The sequence below is a fragment of the Anopheles ziemanni genome, chromosome 2, assembly GCF_943734765.1.
Source record: "Anopheles ziemanni chromosome 2, idAnoZiCoDA_A2_x.2, whole genome shotgun sequence".
Taxonomy (NCBI): Eukaryota; Metazoa; Arthropoda; class Insecta; order Diptera; family Culicidae; genus Anopheles; species Anopheles ziemanni.
Genome location: NC_080705.1, coordinates 87,163,409 through 87,181,014, shown reverse-complemented (window position 1 = coordinate 87,181,014; position 17,606 = coordinate 87,163,409). Strand labels below are relative to the sequence as shown.

The following is a 17,606-nucleotide window of genomic DNA, read 5'->3' as shown; positions in this document are numbered from 1 at the left end:
ATCTCCCGACTGTGTTAATTTGTAAGATACCGTGAAGAACAACAACCAGTCTTTAAATACACTACGTAAGAAAAATCTTAGAAAATTAGCGTAGATTTTAAAAACGCTTCTAGGAAAGTAACATAGCTTAGTAGAAGTGTACTTAGCAAGTGTAGCTCTTATTTATGCCATAAGAGCTAGGAAAAATATATGTACATTTGGAATACCGACATACAGTACACCATAAAAAGTGTTTTTTTCCTATGCAGCACACCTACTTTAACCAGTAATGGTTTGTGACAGCAAGTATTTATCTCTCGCTAGCTTCTTTCTATTATTGACACAGCACTTTGCGCACAACACTTCCAACTATATATCCCTCGGCCGCACGGGTATGCGGTAGAAAGTTTTAATAGTTTGCAATTATTTGCATTTCCACAATACGTCCAACCACTTGAGAGTATGTCAAGTGTTGGTGTTTGTATGGTTGGACTGAAGAAACCATTAGACACGAGCCACCGACATGCTAAAGTGCCCAGAAAAGGTAAAAAAATACAACAAGCGCAATTTTCATACACAGTTATGAGGACTCTTATTACTTTTAAAGGTCCAGTTAGTTTAAAAATAGAACGATGTATGCATTCTGCTTAGCTTGGGTCTGATGAAGCTACAGAAACGAGCTGCTTGCACTAATTATAAAACTCCAATGAATCATGAAACCAACATTACCGCACAGTGGAAAAGTACTAACCCCTACGTATTTTTTTTAATTAAATTCTTCCACTCCCTACGCGTACCGCGTACCAAAGGACGCAGGGCTGGGTCATAAATGTATCAAATTTATCGCAATGCTGACGCGCCGTTTCGACTCTTGCAGTGGGCACCACCACCGACGATTAACAAAACCGAAGGAAAAGATTAACCAAAGTGTAGTAGGATACTTTTCACCCATACTTATGACTTTACCAAATTACAACACCGCAAAACGCTTTGTGAATTTTTCATATGAACAAGTTGATTACGACTATCAGTAGATAGTAAAGAAAAAAAAGGGTATAAAAATGCGCCATGACATAAACAGTGAATCGGTCGATGCAGTTAGAGAACCGACCGGCGTGCGCGGCTGATGAAACACCCCTTACGTAGAAATACCCTCGCGATGGTCAAAGTCCACGAATCGCGAATGAGGGGGGCGAAAAGGGCCCCGAAAGGGAAGAGTGCACCGGCCGGCGGCTCCAATTTCGTTCGCAGTCGGTCACTCGATCATCGCGAAACCGCGAAATTCGTGTATGGTGGTATTCACAGGATAAAAAAGGGAGAAAAATTTAATGCGATAAAAAAGCGTGTGCTTTACCGTCTACACATCACCACCACCAACTTAGGTCAACGCGGAAAAAGAACCACGTACCAAACGGGAAACGTTGGCATGCGCTTCTTTATTTATTTTTCCCACCATCCCCACAGCACTGGTTCTACGTCATTCGTGGTGGAAGTCTCGTGATGCTGCCCGCGGGGATGCAGCAGAGGCGAAGGAATTGGAAAGCAACCAGAGGAGACAATCTTCTAGCCAACTTTCCTCATTCGAATCCCAATCCGCTTTCCCGTGAGAACCTGCCGTTAGGTTTTCTTTCAGCCGGGAGTCTATTTCCGTCACGAACGCACCAATTTTCTCACCACCCTTGCCACTGTTACACGGTTGTTCGGTCAATTAGCGTAGGTCTTGGGGAGTACGCACACACGCTTACGCCACAACGGAGGGCGAAACGACCGGCGGTCCTGGAAAGATCACCAACCTTGAGCCAACAACGGTTGTTCTGTTACAAAATGTACCGCGCGGCACTGACACGCATGGTAGACATCGGAAAAATCGCATCGAGCGCATAGTAGAGAGACATTTCCATACGCCTCACAACTTTTCCTCCACGAATAGACCGAAGGAACTTACCGAAATTATTCGAAATTGTTTGAACACTCACAATGAATTTACTCGCTTCGTACAAGCAAACTTAAATTGACATCCAGATCTGCGGCGTACGCTAAGTCGCAAAGATCAACCGGCACGATTGAATGTCGCCAATGAACTGACTCGTCGCGGCTCAGTGCCCGGTCGTGGCCGGCACGCGCGTCGATGGAGACCGCGCTCATCGCGATTCTCGTGAACGCGAACGCGATCTGAATGAATCCACCCGTCGCTTAAAGGTCGCGAGCGAGTGAGCGATCGTTACGGCGGGCAAGCGTCGCGGGATGAAAATTCTCTTTAATTTCCTCGCGAACCGTGCCGAGAACCGCGGTTTGGGCAGCCTCTTTCCTTGGATGTCGCTGAATCTTATCGGTTAAATGGTTAACCAACTCCCTAAGAGAGTACAAGCGGTTCTAGAGGGTTGTATTTGGACCTGATGGAACAGTTAGGTTTACGGGTTAGTTATGTTTTTTTCAAATATTTACTTCACAAACTATTTATTTATATCATTAAAAATTTTAAATTTTGTAGCTTAATGTCGCTTAGATACTTTCAAAATTTAAAAATATTCCGATACAAAAAAAAAAAAAGAAACGTGACTACAAGCGGTACCGCGTGACTATAAGAGTTTGAGGTATCCTTGTGCTAAATCTCAAGGTACACATCAGAACGGTCACGTGTATTTCCGGCAGCACCGAACTCGAGGTGCATTCACTGCACTGCCTTTCGGGGCCTTGAGACGATGCCGTTCAGCAGCTACACGCCATAAGCCATTGAACTTGCTGAACTCGCAAGTGTGTTTCAGAGTGGATTCTATCAATGGGCGAAAAATAGGCACAAGAGCCATCTCCGCTACAGGCAAAGTGTGGCTCAAAACCGGTCCAACTCAGAATGGCAGCATTGGAGTTCTACTTCGAACCTTTCCACCATCGATGGACACGGCATGGAAACAGACACACACACATACACGAACGCTCATCCAGCCGACGTGTGCATCTTCTATTTCCAGTTCCTTAAGTGATCGAGAGAATCTTTCAAACGAAGCAGTTAAGTGTGTCCGCAGACGGTCACGGTTTTGCAGCACAGCCGCCTTGAGCGTGACTGTCTGAGTGGCATTAAGAAAAGCCGGCCGGCGAAAAAGCCGGTTCCATATTCGCACTGCATCTACAATAAACGAAAGCCTCTAAAGTGACAACTCGTTTGCAGGCCGCAGTGCTGGAGGACAGGTTGCATTAATTTATTTAAACTCGCAAAGAGCTTCGCGTCCACGGTTGGGAAGTGTTTTGCCATCCAAAAAATGTTGCAACAAGGTTTACAATATAGTTTGGGCGAAGTTAAACAGAAACTAAAGAATGTGTTGCATTTAACAACAACTCAATAATTTTACTCCTATATAGAACTATATAATATAGAATAAATCCTCTGCAAATTTCTACGGATATGTGCACACATTTACACTCGTCTCTCTCGTAGCTGACGGAAAGTTTTACATAACCTACAGCTTATTACACCCGTTTGGCCGCCGACTGGTATTTGCCAGTATCATTTTCCAGCACGAAATGCGCAATGACAATGGTCACGCTCGGGTGCATCGCGATTAATCATACTCAATTCCGCCCCAATCGATGGATTGCGATCACTCAGCGAGTTGAACGAAGTCGAATTCAATCTCGGTTGTAACCTAATCAAACTGTCGGCAATCTAGACAGACCGGTTGTTGGTAGTGCTAAACGTGGGGCGTTTGCGTAAGGAGGCATTAGTTGTACATGGAACCATTGTTGACTTGTTCGAAATTTGGTTGCATCAAACCAATGCATTCTGGAAGTCTGGATGAGAAACTGCCTGATAGTGCACACAACTGTTTGCGTGAAACTTTAAATTAACTGCGCAAATTCTGCGTTTAACCTGAACTAATGTGACCTCTACTGGAGCTCTGGGTAAATATGAAGCCTTCTAACATGGCATAAGAACAGTTACTGAACGTATTTGATTTATCTCCGTTTTTATTACTCTCCAGCATTAAAACTTCTACAGGAATGTCTAACACGCGTGTTCAGCAATCAGTGATGTGAAGCACATAAAACAGTATCAAGATAATGGGAACAAATTTAAAATAGTAATTCAGAAGATCTGTTCAACGCCCCGTGGACGTCCGTTTAGCTAATTGAAATGACATTGGATCGATGTCATGCACGCTTGCCCTTGGCTGGAGTGAATGTCATGAGGTTGGAACTATAGTTTTGCATGGCGCGTAAACGATTTTACCAAAAATTGTGACTGGCGCATAACAAAACATGAGTGAATAGATTACATCGTTCATGTAGCGTTTTTTTCTGTTCCAATGAAGAACAGAAGTCAAAGCAACTTTTCATCGCTGGCGCTTTCATCACTCTTAAATAATTATATAGCCTCTAGAAAAACGCTTCTTCACATCGCCGATTCGACTAGACGCGAGGTTGCTGACCTCCGCTCTATTGGCTTGGGCTAGCCGCAAAAATGCCAACAGCCACACGCCCCAAACGCCCCACGCCCATCGTTGGCGGGTCGCCAGACGCGCGTTCCATTTCTGTGCCAATTTCAGACGGAAACGCAATGCACGTCTCGACCGAACGCTAGAGGTGAAATAAGAAGAAGCCCTAGGCAACATGGCCCAACCCAGCCGAGAGCTCCGGACGCCGGTCACGTCAGACGAACGTTTCAATGCTTGCATACAGAAACGGTCTCTCCGAATGCAGATGACAAATCGAAGGGAACCACCAGCAGAAAACACGCAACAGGTTTTTCAATCGCAGGCTGAACCTTTCAGTGACTGGAGTCTAGAAAATATCGTTGACGAAATTAAGTTTTATAAAGAAAACAAACTCCTCATTGTCAAATGTATGGTACGAGGATATCTAGAAGAAAACGATCTTTTCGATTTCCCTAAGTTCTTGCTTGACGATGCTGATCCTTTTGCATCCATTCCGTTGTCACGTTCTGACAACGTGCTAACCAAGACTGCCAACCATGCGAGGTCTGCCCTCGGCTCAAGGTTAACCGCCTGCGACGTGGTGCACAATTAAAAATTTTATGGCATCAACGGCCAATTCTGCGGGGAATAGCAGAAAACGCTATCAACTTTGCTGCTCGCCAGTAATCCAACCCATTGGACCCCTACGAAATTGACATGCGAGATGATCGCGGCAAAAAGAATGAAAAAGGAAGGAGCGACGATACGAATGTATTATGTCTTCTAAGCTCTACGCCTCCTTGTTGAGGATCGTAAAGCATATAATTGCTTTAACAAAAAATGACCAAATCTTAGGTAAGCACCTTCGCATGCAACATCAATCATTAAAGTTCTATTTTTCTTTAAAGTATTCAACAGTTGGTCAAGAATAAGAAACGGGAATCTTATATAAAGTCTATGACGCGTTATTAACATTTATATTGATGTAAATATTATTTACTAATCACTCTACTTGGTAAACTGTGATAATGTGCATGATTACGACTAGGTACTAAAGATTTATAAGTTGATTCAACATTAAATGTAATTTAAGGAAATAATATAAAAATCCCAACAAAGGTAATCAAGCACACCATAAAGCAAAAGATAACCAGAAATGTCGGAATCATAAAAAATTAGGAGTAAGTAAAGCCAGAGGCCAGAGGAAAAACGTTGTAATTACTTCTTACTGGATTCGCGACTATATGGGAATCCTTTCTATCCTCGCACGACAGCGCAGCTACTAATCAATATCCATGACTATATTCCCATATCCCGCTAAGTCGGAATTACCCCAGGGCATCATATTTCAATCACCCAGGAAAAACACATGGAGCTACGAAAAACACTTGGAACGTCTGACATAAACGAGATTTTGGCTCATTTCGCAGAATTCTCATCTCTTACGAAAAACAATGAGTTTGCGAGATAATCAAATCAGTTATGAATTGATTAATCTGCTTTAGTCGTCTCTATATGTTATTCGTAGATCTAAAAATGAGGCTAATGTAAGGTTTATATCCAATCTGGCCCATCTAGGACTGGGAATGAATGGGTTTGGAAAGAAATTATTTTGTTTATTGCACACGTAGCAGCAATCAACAGCTGATAAGTAAATACGTGATTTTCCAACAGTGTAGTAAGTTTTCTTGACCTATCTCCATCGGTTTGCACGAGATGACGTCGGTTCATAAATGTTGGCTTTTAGATGTCGTGAATTTCACAACAATGCAAAACTCTCTGGTGAGAAAACTGGTCCCACTTAGCGCAGGGAAAGGAGAGCGCCATTTTTGCATTTCCTTTCCCCTCGAAACCAAACCTCGCCTACCATGATTTGCATTGTCCTTTTTAGCGGTCTAGCTACAATTTTGCCGACCGTTGTAGTTTGCTGTTTCACATCTTTTCCGCTCGGGCCACAAGCCATTTAACATCTCGATTGTGTCATGGAACAAACACTTCCGGCTTCCTTCAGGCATGGACCATTTTCCGACCAATAAAACCCGTTTTTCCAAGCCATCGTCCATGTCACCATCGGTGGTGGAGCGAAGACACGTGTGCAGTAAGAGCAAACACGTGCACGCATTCACGAACGGAACCACCGTTTCGCTCCCGAAACCGCTTGTAAAACTCCCCATGCCGGGGATGGCCGTTTTATCGATCGTCTCTCTTCCCGCGGGCACACACATCTCAAGGGCAAAAGTGAGAGGCAGGCGTCGTTGTTTTTCCGTACATTTGCCCTTCAGCGGTGTGTCCTGAACCTAGTCAGGAGCAGAAAAATTAATCGATCGATTTTCATAAAAGCCATTGAAAAATGATAGTGGAAATACACAACTGCACTTACGCACGGTCAGTCACGGCGATAGCGAAGTGGAAAGCTGATCCCGTGACTGGAGAAAAGCGAACACCGGAAAAGTAACCATCGCTCGACGCTTTGACGTTCTCTACCCATCTGCCAGCAGTCGATATCAACGTCATCGGCGTCGAGAATGTTCTTCTCTTCCTTGCGACAGTAGGTTTTTTTGCCAGCGTTTTTTCTCGAGGAAAGCACTGCTTATATAATCATTTTACTTGCGTTTAGCATTATGATGGAAGAAGCTAAAACTGCATTTTCACTTAGAACTTTGCGGAACAGTATCGACAACCATTCGTTTGTTCAGTAAAAAATTACAAATTCTTTACTTTTAAACTCGCACAACACGAAAGGATTAAAAGGCGCTTGCTTGTAGTGCTAGTTGAAAAGGGGCTCACCAACTTTCCACAACATTCAATATTGAATGGCGATTGCAGAAAATATGATAACAAACCATTTATGCACACACCTCAGAACACGCACATCACAACATCCTCCACAAAGATTCTTAGAAACCGCATGATTTCGATTTCTCGTTCTATAAATTGTTCAAACTCGACAGCAGCTCGTGGTGTTCTAAAAATACTTAAAATTGTACCCAAAACGAAGCAGGACAGGAGTAACAATTATGAGGTGAAAGCACTTGCTTTCTTTCGGTTCAAGGAACAGTTTTCCACGTTCGGTGTTATGAAGATAGAGCGAGCTGCCGCCTGTCTGCAAGGGGCTACTTAGTCGAGAAGTAAATTTTGATTTACATTTACAAAACACGGATGAAGCATAACTAACCATGAACTAATCCCGGTATCCAAACTCGCGAGACGACCGGAATCAATCTCTTTCACCGTCCACTGCACTGCACGGCTTCTGAAGATGCTATTTCCTGCACCAGGTAGCTCGTCCTTTCGAGAAAAAATGCTGCGGAACGTATATCTATGTGTGTCAAAGCGTGGATGTACTTTTGCGGCCACAAGTTGCGACGATCAAGCTGAGATTTTTCGGCACGTTTCAGCAGTAGACGGGATGCAAAACTATCCTGCTCGGATAACAACACAGTACCGTAATTACGACGACTTATTGTTTTCTCTCGACAGGTTGTTTAAGTTATTGTTTTTCAATCACACAGTCACCAAGAATTTAACACGGGAAACAGCTTTGCTGCGAGCGTCTTGATCGTTCGACAAATCAAGTGAGACTGAAGAAAAGTGTGCGGAGAGTTGGTTGATATTTTGAGTACGAGTTAGGTCTCGGTCAACGCATTCTTTGACTTGCTTGAAAGAAGATCAACAAGCGTTGCTTTTTATTTTTAAATCACGTATGGATAGCTATTGAAATCAAGCTGAAATTTCTCTTTATAATTAATAATAGTTTTCCATCTATTATGGAAATAATAATACGTAGGAAGATAATAATCCTAGTTGGATGTAAGCGAAATCGTATACGGTCGTGGAAAGTTGTGATCACCCGTTATTTTCATTTGACAGTTTTGAGGCATCCTTGATGACAACATCAGTTGACGAGACGAATCTTTGTTTATTTACAAATCATAGCAACCGGCAAAGGTTACCGGCGGTAGTTACCAAGTTTTCCAGATTGTTCACACTTCACACGAGTTAATTGTAGCATGTTAGCACACCAATTGCTACCATTCGGCACACAACAATGGATTCCGTTCAAATGATATCGCACATCGAAAAATCGCTCGCATATTCCGTGTACGACGTCAAATGGATACCTTGCACCGCCAAGTTCGTCGTTATCGGTTCGAAGCCGAAAGGGACGGGCGCGCTTCAAATCTACGAACTCAATCGTGGCACGCTGGATCTGGTCAAGGATACCGAGAAGGACAAATCGTTAAAGTGCTGCTCGTTTGGGGCATCGAAACTGCGCACTGAACATCTTGCCCTTGGCGATTTCACCGGCAAACTATCCGTGTACGATCTCGAGCGCCTCGACGCACCGATTTACGAAGTATCCGCCCACGATGGCATCATCAACTCGTTGGACGCAATAGGGGGATCGACGGTTAACTGTGGAGCCCCGGAAATAGTGACCGGGGGCCGGGATGGGTCGGTGAAAGTTTGGGATCCACGCCAGCCGACGGATCCGGTAGCACACATTAGCCCGGCAAGTATGGAACCCTCCGAAAGGCGCGACTGCTGGGCCGTTGGCTTTGGCGATTCGTACAATGCGCTCGAACGACTCGTCTGCTCTGGGTATGACAATGGTGATTTAAAACTGGTCGACTTGCGCAATCTAAAGCTACGCTGGGAAACGAATGTAAAGAACGGAATATGCTCGCTCGAGTTTGACCGAAAGGACATCCGCATGAACAAGCTGGCAGTCAGTACGCTTGAAGGCGGCCTTCACGTGTACGATATGCGTACGCAGCACTCTCAGAAGGGATTTGCCTCGGTAAGGGAGAAAACGGTTGGCCAGGCGCTTGGTACAAACGGTGTCATCAGTGGAGGGAAATCAACCGTCTGGACGGTGAAGCATCTTCCACAAAACCGAGACATCTTCGTCACGGGCGGAGGATCGGGAAATGTGCGCATTTGGCTCTAGTAAGTGTTGCATTGATGCCAGGGAAAACTATTTTGGGAGTATTAATGTATACAAATTATTCTATTGCAGCCATTACCCGGAGAAACGAACCAAAAGTTTAGCGGATGGAGAAGAACAGGGAGTTGCTGGTACGTTGGAAATGCTGCACGCAACGACACTTTCCACCCAACCTGTTCACACGTTCGACTGGAGCCCGGATCGAGTCGGTTTAGCCGTATGTGGATCGTTTGATCAGACGGTGCGTGTTTTGATTAGTACTAATTTGAATCTACATTAAAAATAAATCTTCCTGTGTGAAGCAATATCAATACTATCGTTCCCCACATTGAAAGAAATGACTAACATTCAATGTAGATCTTTATATTCAATATTGTTAAAATTATATTCGGAAACGTCATACAAAAAGATGCCAATGCCAGACCGACCCATCACGAATGTTAACGTCCCTGTCAATGGAATAGTTTATTTCCCGATAGCTTCCGTTAATTCAGAAGTAATCTTACGTACTAGTTCCTCTAGCATATTCGTCGGTTCAGCACACTGAGGCCAATCTTCGTTCTTGGCCGATCGTACACAACCTTGACCGGCAAGCCGTGCCGACGAAAGCTGCGATCGCAGGGCAACAAAGCGATCCTTATCCTCCTTCCCTTCAACAAAAGCCTTCAAACTGTACTCGCACAGCTCCACACAAAGGTTAACCACCGTGAGGCAACTTTCGCCCGCCTTCGACCATTGGCTGTTCGATTGCGTGTAGCCACGGTAGGCGTTTTGAAGCTTCTGACAGCGACGCAACAGATCGACATCCTCCAGTTCCGCCGCCAGTACGAAAAGGTAGCCATCGTTCGCACGCTGAGCGCACGCGTGCCCAAGTAGATTGATTGCTTTTTTCTTCAATCGCCCACACGGTTGTCCATCGGCATCCAGTTCCCCGGTTACGATGGCGCGCACTACGATGTCCAGCACCTGCCGGTCGTAGTACTTGTCTTTCAGCTCCATCAGACGCTCGTACGCATTGAGGGCATCTTCAAAGTTGCGCGTGTCCACGCTCACGATCAGATAGTTCTCCCACACCATCCAGTTGTTGAAGTTGCACTTGAGAGCCTCCTGCAGGATCTTGTGCGCTCGTGTCTTTTCCCCCAGCTTGATGTATGCTTTGGCGAGATTGTTCCACGATTCGAACCCGTGACTTTCGAAGGAAGTATAGAGTCGGTATGCGTAGGCCGCTTCCTCCCAGCGTTCAAGTTGCAGTGCCGAATAGCCGAGCCGCAGTAGTGTCGGTTCTTGCAAGCAATTGATTTCGATCGAGCGTCGTAGGTGCTCGATCGCCGTCGCGTATTCTTTGCGTGCGAAGTAATAGTTTCCCCAGTGACGCTGGGCGCGGGCACTCGTTTCACCAGAATGCTCCCACGCTTGCCGGTAGCACTCGACATCATCCGTTGCATCTCCGAGCATGCAGTACAACCGCACGGATGGTCCATTCTTTTCGATCAGCTGTCTAATGACCGTTGCGGCCTGGTGTCGCAGTTCGAGCACCGTGTAGCAGTCGATCACATTTTCCCAACTTTGCACGCTCAGGTAGATGTCGAGAGCACCCTTTATCATGCCCAGACTAACCATTACGTCGGCCAGTTTTTCCTTCATCTGCCAGCAGGGAATCATCCAGGAACTGAACGCCATCGAGACGCGATCGGTGATTGCGACTTCACTCGAAGAGTCAAATTGATGAACAAGTTCCTCGATCTGGCGCAACGAGCGATCGACGGTCCGTTTGTGGGTGGCCTCGGTCGTTGCGTTTAAATACAACGCGGCCACACGTGTCATCCAAGGGCCAAACTGTTGGTAAACTAGCGACGTAATATAAGGACGCAGTTCCTCCAAAACCAATTGTTCCTTTGGTTGAGAAACGTACAAAAAGTACCTATTGACGACAGACAAAAAGAAACAAATGTTTAATAATAGATCGTTCGTTGTATGTTGTTACTTACAGTTTTGCCAGCACCATGTTTTGTATTAAGGCAGGCAGTTGGATGTCGTCGTTATCCGCTCCGTTAACAAACGTAACCTTTTCCAATCGTACGTCATCGTCCAGCTTCAGGATGGATGGTAGCTTTACCGTGGCGTGTGTTTCGGACGCAACCGGCAGACCCAGGTCGGTGAAACCTTTCGACCGTAGGGTTAGCTGCGGTAGTGGATTCTTCTGAAACTTGGTACGCACACCCAACATGCCTTCAACCGAAATCGTCACGTTCGACAGTTCCTCCAGCTTCTTAAGCCATTGTTCGGACTTAGTGATACGCTTAAATTGCACGTATCCAACAAAAATCTCCAGGTAAACTTCTATCCTGCCTATACGGTCGAGATTTTCTAGGCTTTCTTCAAGCAGGGCCACATTTTCGTTGAAACGTTCATATAAACTGTGCGTCAGGTCGTCCGTACACCGCTGGTGGATGAGTAAATATCGTTGGTACCAAAGGCGCACGGCCAATTCTTTGCTTGCAGAGAGCTGATCAAACACCTTTTTGCACACCAGTAGACATTCCGTATGCCCGGCGTTCACATTTAACTCTTCGCCGTCCGATTGCAGCTGCAATAGAATGTCCTTCGTTTCCGGCATCGTTGCATCTTGCTGCGAGGACCCAACACGTGGGCCAAGGAAATTGTGCTGAACAAAAATCAGTAACGAACCAACGGCCAGGTGAAGTAAATCTTCATCGCCAAGATTAAGATCTTTTGGGCTAGTTTTTAGCACTCCTTGAAATTCGGTGGACTGAAGCAAACTATTCCATTCCGCGTTTGCTAGGTGCTGGTACAGCCGGCCGGTTTGACTGTGGGAATCTGAAATTAAACCAGAATACTTCGTAAGCATCCTTTCGATCAATGCGGGAGTATGAATTCCGTCAACTTACGTTTCAAAATCGACAACAAATTCTCCATTTTCTAGTGGGTAGATACAATTTTTAGTTTAAATTTCTTCGCACATGCACGAGCATAAACTGTAAACAGACAATCATGTGTACCAGATGACAGCGACGTTTGAAAACTACCAAAACAACTCTTGCAGTGTTGCCAATGAACGGAACTGTCTTTACGAAAGTGTCATTTTCTGGCGACTCGCGAGACAACAACATATTTCTGCGTAATTTTAGTTTCCTAAAAAATCTTTTTCACACTGTTTAATGCAAGCTTTCGCATCGAAATCGTTCAGTTCGTAACCGTATTGTTAGCTTCATCAACCAAACCGAGCCAATCATTGTAGGTCGCGTTGCTACAGCATATTTCTCCTATCACCTATCCTGCGGTGATGCAGTGCGGTGCATCATCAACCACCATTTGCACGTACAATTGAAGAGGAATGTAAACTAAAGTTTGCTATCCAAGCAGTAGGATTTCAGCCGACAAGAAAAATATTCATTTCCGGCTTTGTCGTTACTTCGAAAAGCTGTCATTGCGAAAGGTGTTGGCTATCCAAGGCTTCCAGCAGTAGATTAACAAACCGGAACGATGGAGGAAAGTACGTCGAAAGGTGAAGATGCAGGCAATGATCATAAAAGTCCACCGAAAAAGGCAAGAATTGACGAGCAGCAACCCTCGACCTCTTCAGCCACGACATCGGCTGCAGCATCCGCTGAAGTTCCTTCCAATGGGTAGGTACAATTGAAAGTGTACAAAGAGGACTTGTTTCACGGTGTCGAAATTGTTAATTTTATTTTAGCGAATCTGTATCTAATGGCGAAAATGCAAACGGAGAGGAAAGGCCAAGTCCGGTACAACCTCCACGATCCACTAGAGGCACCAGACCAGGTTTATCGTTGTTTGAGATGCTGGAGGCCACCTCGGACAGTCCCCGCTGGCAACAGCTCATCGAAGGTCGGTTTGGTGTGAACGAAGATGATATGCCTCCCCGTGAGGAGCAGCCACCCAGAGCAGAAGCAGCAAATGAAACAAACGCGCTGGCCGTCGCAAATCCGCCGGCTGCTTCAAGCAGCTCAAACCGGCCACCTAGCAGGGGCCGGCAGGAATTGGATCGGCTGCGTAGAAATGTGCGTCGTTTGGCCTACGCAAGCATTTTTAATCGAGATGTCAACGAGGCACATGAACAGGATGATGACGATTCATCCGATGATGACGATTACGATCTCAACGATCCAGAGGTAGCAGGTCGCATGAGGGAAGAGGTAAACAGTGAATGCTGAAATTCCTCTACATTACGCTTGTCTATAACACCCTCTTGTTTCGCTTTGCTCAATCAGCTCACCAATGACATAGCGGAGCTGTTTGCGCCACCACAGTTTTTCGATGAACAAGCAGAGAGCTCCGATAATAGCTCCGACGATGTTCCCGGAGGACTAGTCCCGCACCTCGTGGAAAACATTGACGTAGGTGCGATGGACTATGCCAGTGAGGAAAGTTTCAGTGATTCATCTTCCGATTCCTCAATGTCGTCGAGTAGTGAAGAATCTTTCCCAGGGTATGCCAATGAAACGGGCCTGTGCTGTGTTGCGAACATTGTCCGTCAATTGAAAACATTGGTTCGCAAAAAAGTAACCGACTCTACCACCGGAGTACTTAGATCTAAGCTAAAGCTACGTGTGGAAGCTTTGATCGCAGTAACCCTCGCAGTTAGGGGCCGAGTACGATTGGTTATTATTTTTCATTAAAAATAATAATGTTTTTTGCAAAACAAAAGTTTTCTATAGAATTTTGAGACTATCGCACGCGGTATGGCAAAGTTACTGCGAGTCACATTATTGATTTCTTTTACAGCTCTACTGAATCGGAGACAGCTGTCGAAGATAATCCGGATCCTGCTGAATTGGTGGACATGAAAAACATTACTTGCATGATGTTTGACGATTTAAAGTACGTAGTCATGGTGATTTGCTCGCCCTTTGAAATCCTGATTAACTAATAGCAATAAATTGTCATTCTAGGGACAACTGGAATATGATGCGTGACATACAACAGCGACAGTATGGGCTTCCGCTGCGAGCGACAGCATCCTCCCACGGTGGTCGCTACACTCCGGGCCAGTTTCAAAAACGTGCTTACAGTTCGATGCACGTGATGAAACGATTGGGGCTGCTGCACCGCTTGGAAGCTCATACGGGTTGCGTGAACAGTCTGAGCTTCAACTCGTCCGGTAAGCTGCTTGTAAGCGGATCGGACGACCTGCACGTCAACCTTTGGCAGTGGGAGTCAAGGAAACTGTTGAAATCGATCAACAGCGGGCACCGCTTGAACGTGTTCCAGACGAAGTTCATGGAGTACAAGGGCTACGAAGGGGAGCTGGAAATCATCTCGACTGGACGCGATGGGCAGGTGCGTCACACGCGTGTCGATCCGTCCGGGCGATCCAACACGGAGTTGCTATTCCGGGGCCATTCGCCAATTCACAAGATTGCTATACCGGCGCGCAATGAGTTCTCCTTTATGACGGCCGGCGAAGACGGGAAGGTGCGCATCTACGATCTACGGCAGGGCAAGCAGGAGATGTTGAAAAAACTGCACCGACCGCTCTACAGCATCGCAACACATCCGTACGATTCGGAGTTTTGCATTGCGGGCGGTGACTCATACGTCCGGGTTTACGATATGCGCAGCGTAACGAAGCCACTAAGATTGCTCGTATCTCAGCGCTACACCACACAGGAAGACACGGTAAGGAAATTTCGTTTCGACGTTTTCAGTCGTACTTACTCCTCACTCGTAACGTTTTTTCATTTCGTGGTTTCGGTAGCGGGGGACGGAAAGCATCACTTGCGCGGTGTACAATGAAAACGGCAAGGAAATTCTTGCCAGCTTCAGTGATGACGACATCTATTTGTACGATAATACCTCAACGCAATCGGTGGTGAAACCTACCAATCGGTACCAGGGACATCGGTAAGTAGATGCGGATTTTACGTTAATCTATTTCCTTTAAATATATAAAATTACAATAAGCCTTATTTTTGGTCAATGCACAATCGTTTTGAGGCTATTCTGCTATGTTTTTTAAATTGATATCAAGCACCATACGTCTATGCAAGTTTTAAAAAGTATTTGTTTTTCTCCTTTTTTTGTAATAGCAATTCTCAAACGATTAAGGGTGTCAACTTCTTCGGCCCTCACTCGGAGTACGTGGTGAGCGGAAGCGACTGTGGCTACGTGTACATTTGGGAGAAGAGCAGCCAGGTCATCGTTAACTGGATGCATGGCGACCGCCGGGGTGCCGTAAATTGCCTCGAACCGCACCCCGAGTTCCCCATTCTGGCTACCTCCGGTGTGGACAAGGACATCAAAATCTGGGTACCAAAGGGCCCGAAAGAAGACCAGAAGGTACCGATGTTCCAAACCCACGATCTCCGGCGCATCGTGCGGCGCAACATGTTCGAGCGCCGGAACACTTTCATGCACCCGCGGCTGTTGCGGCTGGCCACACCGTCACTGTCGGCGTACCTTGCCTCGTCAAACAACTTCCGGCAGCGGTTGGCGCAGGTTCGAACGAATCGCAGAAATCGGGCGAACAATGGCAACAACGATATGGACGATGAGCCGGAAGATTCGCCCCATCAAATGTTGCGCTGTAATCCATCTTAAGGGGATCTTAAGCTGGGGGGCCAGTTGGAAGATCGATTCGCAAGAAACTAAAGTGAAGGCAGTATTTAAAGGAGAAATAGCTGCGTAAGCATTTTATCGGTAAATCCTGGTGCAAACAATACCCGCACGACCGACGCTCGTTTGTTTAAGTTATCGGTATTAAAATACCGCTTTTTTGTTTGCTTCCGTTACTTTACCATCATGAGCTTTTAAGTTGTCTCTATTTGTAAGGTATAATCCCCCTGGAGAAATCAAATATTTAGAATAAAAATGTCTAATGCTAAAAAAGGGTAACAAAAACGGTGGGTATCAAATAGTGCCAGTTTATTTAGTTCATCCGCTTGATCGTTCTTGTGATCGTAGAAAGGTAGCATCAACACGCACATTGGCCTAGAAGCCATATTTGCTCTGGGTCTGTCGTTTCGACTGTCGGTTAGCGGCCCACATGGCTTCCAGTTCCTGTGCGTTGGCCTGCGCTTTGTTTGCCAGCTGCGTAATGTGCGATTTCCGCTTGCTGGTACACGTCCAATCGCCAACGAGATGGCCCGTGGGTACGTAGCCCGTTTCGTCCTGGAGCTGCCGGCGTAAGAAATCCTCCTTCGAGGGCACAATATCGGCGGATGTAATTTCGATTAGATCCACCTGTTCCACACGCGCTCGTTTCGCCCGGTTTCCACCAATTAGAGCGGCCAGGGCTGTTTCGCTTGCCAAATCATCGGTGGGCGGATTGCTTTGCTGCGCATTGGTCGCCCCATCGTCTGGCCCCACGGAACCATACGGATCTGGTTGTTCCTCTGGTTCGGTGTATTTGCGGACGGTTTCGGCAATTTTGGCCGCTTTCTTCGCTACCATCGCACTGATCTCGTTCGCGCTCACGGTGGGGAGGGTTTCGACTTTGTTGAAGGAAAAGAAATCTACATTCTCACCATCGTCCTCCTCATCGCTGTCCTCTTTGGTGGCTGACGACGGGTCCGATTGAGTGCTTTGTGTGGATGCATTGCCAGCGTTCGGAGCATTCTTTCGATCGACCGCTTTAACTGTGCTTGCCGGTACACTTCGTGGCCGGTTGGCGACTGAATCCGGGACCAATCGTTTATTAAATCCTGCGCTCGCGGTTGAAGGACCAGCTACATTTCCTGCCGCCGAGTTCGTTGCGGAAACTGGCTTTGCGAACAGTTCTGTCCTCGGTTTCGGCAGCAAACTCAACAGGCTAGTGGATTTGTTCGGTAATGCCGCTCCAATTACTGGTTTGTTTTTCTTCGTACCTCCTGCATCGTCATCTTTGAACTCTCTCATGGACGGGATTGTGATTTGCACTTTGCCATTGCGTACGTTCGGTTTAGCTGGAAGCGATGTTTCCGGTATAGCCTTTTTGCGAAGAAACTCGTCATCCTCCTCTTCCACGTTCAGGTCATTCGCTTTCTTCGGTGCGGGAAGAGGCAAATGTGCTGAAACAGAATTTGCGTCGTTTTCTATAGGCCCTGCAGGTTCTGGTTTACTCCGCATGCCATTCGATTTGACTGGGACTGTGATTGTTTCCTCCGGGTTATCTTCTGCATCCGAGCCTTCATCACTGCTGTATTCGTACGCCACAAGAGACATTTTAAGCTTTAATTTTCGCGGAAAATGGAATCTGAATTTGTCCAACAAAATTCGTAAACAAACAATCGTAAGGCAATCAAGTATGT

General features: G+C 46.0%; 4 protein-coding genes across 4 annotated transcripts; 2 read left to right on the top strand and 2 right to left on the bottom strand.

Annotated features, from left to right (window-relative positions):
• Positions 1-8,333: 8,333 nt before the first annotated feature.
• Positions 8,334-9,639, top strand: LOC131294954 (dynein axonemal assembly factor 10). The gene is made up of 2 exons (XM_058323009.1): positions 8,334-9,338; positions 9,409-9,639. The coding sequence occupies exons 1-2, from the start codon at positions 8,437-8,439 to the stop codon at positions 9,614-9,616; spliced, it is 1,110 nt and encodes a 369-aa protein (XP_058178992.1). The 5' UTR covers positions 8,334-8,436; the 3' UTR covers positions 9,617-9,639.
• A 112-nt stretch (positions 9,640-9,751) lies between these two features.
• LOC131294642 (tetratricopeptide repeat protein 27) lies at positions 9,752-12,273 on the bottom strand. The gene is made up of 3 exons (XM_058322687.1): positions 12,246-12,273; positions 11,325-12,174; positions 9,752-11,257 (listed from the first exon to the last, which is right to left on the bottom strand). Exons 1-3 carry the CDS (start codon positions 12,271-12,273, stop codon positions 9,802-9,804), a joined length of 2,334 nt encoding a protein of 777 aa, XP_058178670.1. The 3' UTR covers positions 9,752-9,801.
• A 1,444-nt stretch (positions 12,274-13,717) lies between these two features.
• Positions 13,718-16,203, top strand: LOC131282512 (DDB1- and CUL4-associated factor 8). Its single transcript, XM_058311994.1, has 5 exons — positions 13,718-13,807; positions 14,104-14,199; positions 14,271-14,997; positions 15,077-15,222; positions 15,408-16,203. Exons 1-5 carry the CDS (start codon positions 13,725-13,727, stop codon positions 15,916-15,918), a joined length of 1,563 nt encoding a protein of 520 aa, XP_058167977.1. The 5' UTR covers positions 13,718-13,724; the 3' UTR covers positions 15,919-16,203.
• Positions 16,204-16,226: 23 nt separating this feature from the next.
• On the bottom strand, positions 16,227-17,549 carry LOC131282511 (uncharacterized). Its single transcript, XM_058311993.1, has one exon. The coding sequence runs from the start codon at positions 17,518-17,520 to the stop codon at positions 16,309-16,311; it is 1,212 nt and encodes a 403-aa protein (XP_058167976.1). The 5' UTR covers positions 17,521-17,549; the 3' UTR covers positions 16,227-16,308.
• Between the last annotated feature and the right edge of the window lie 57 nt (positions 17,550-17,606).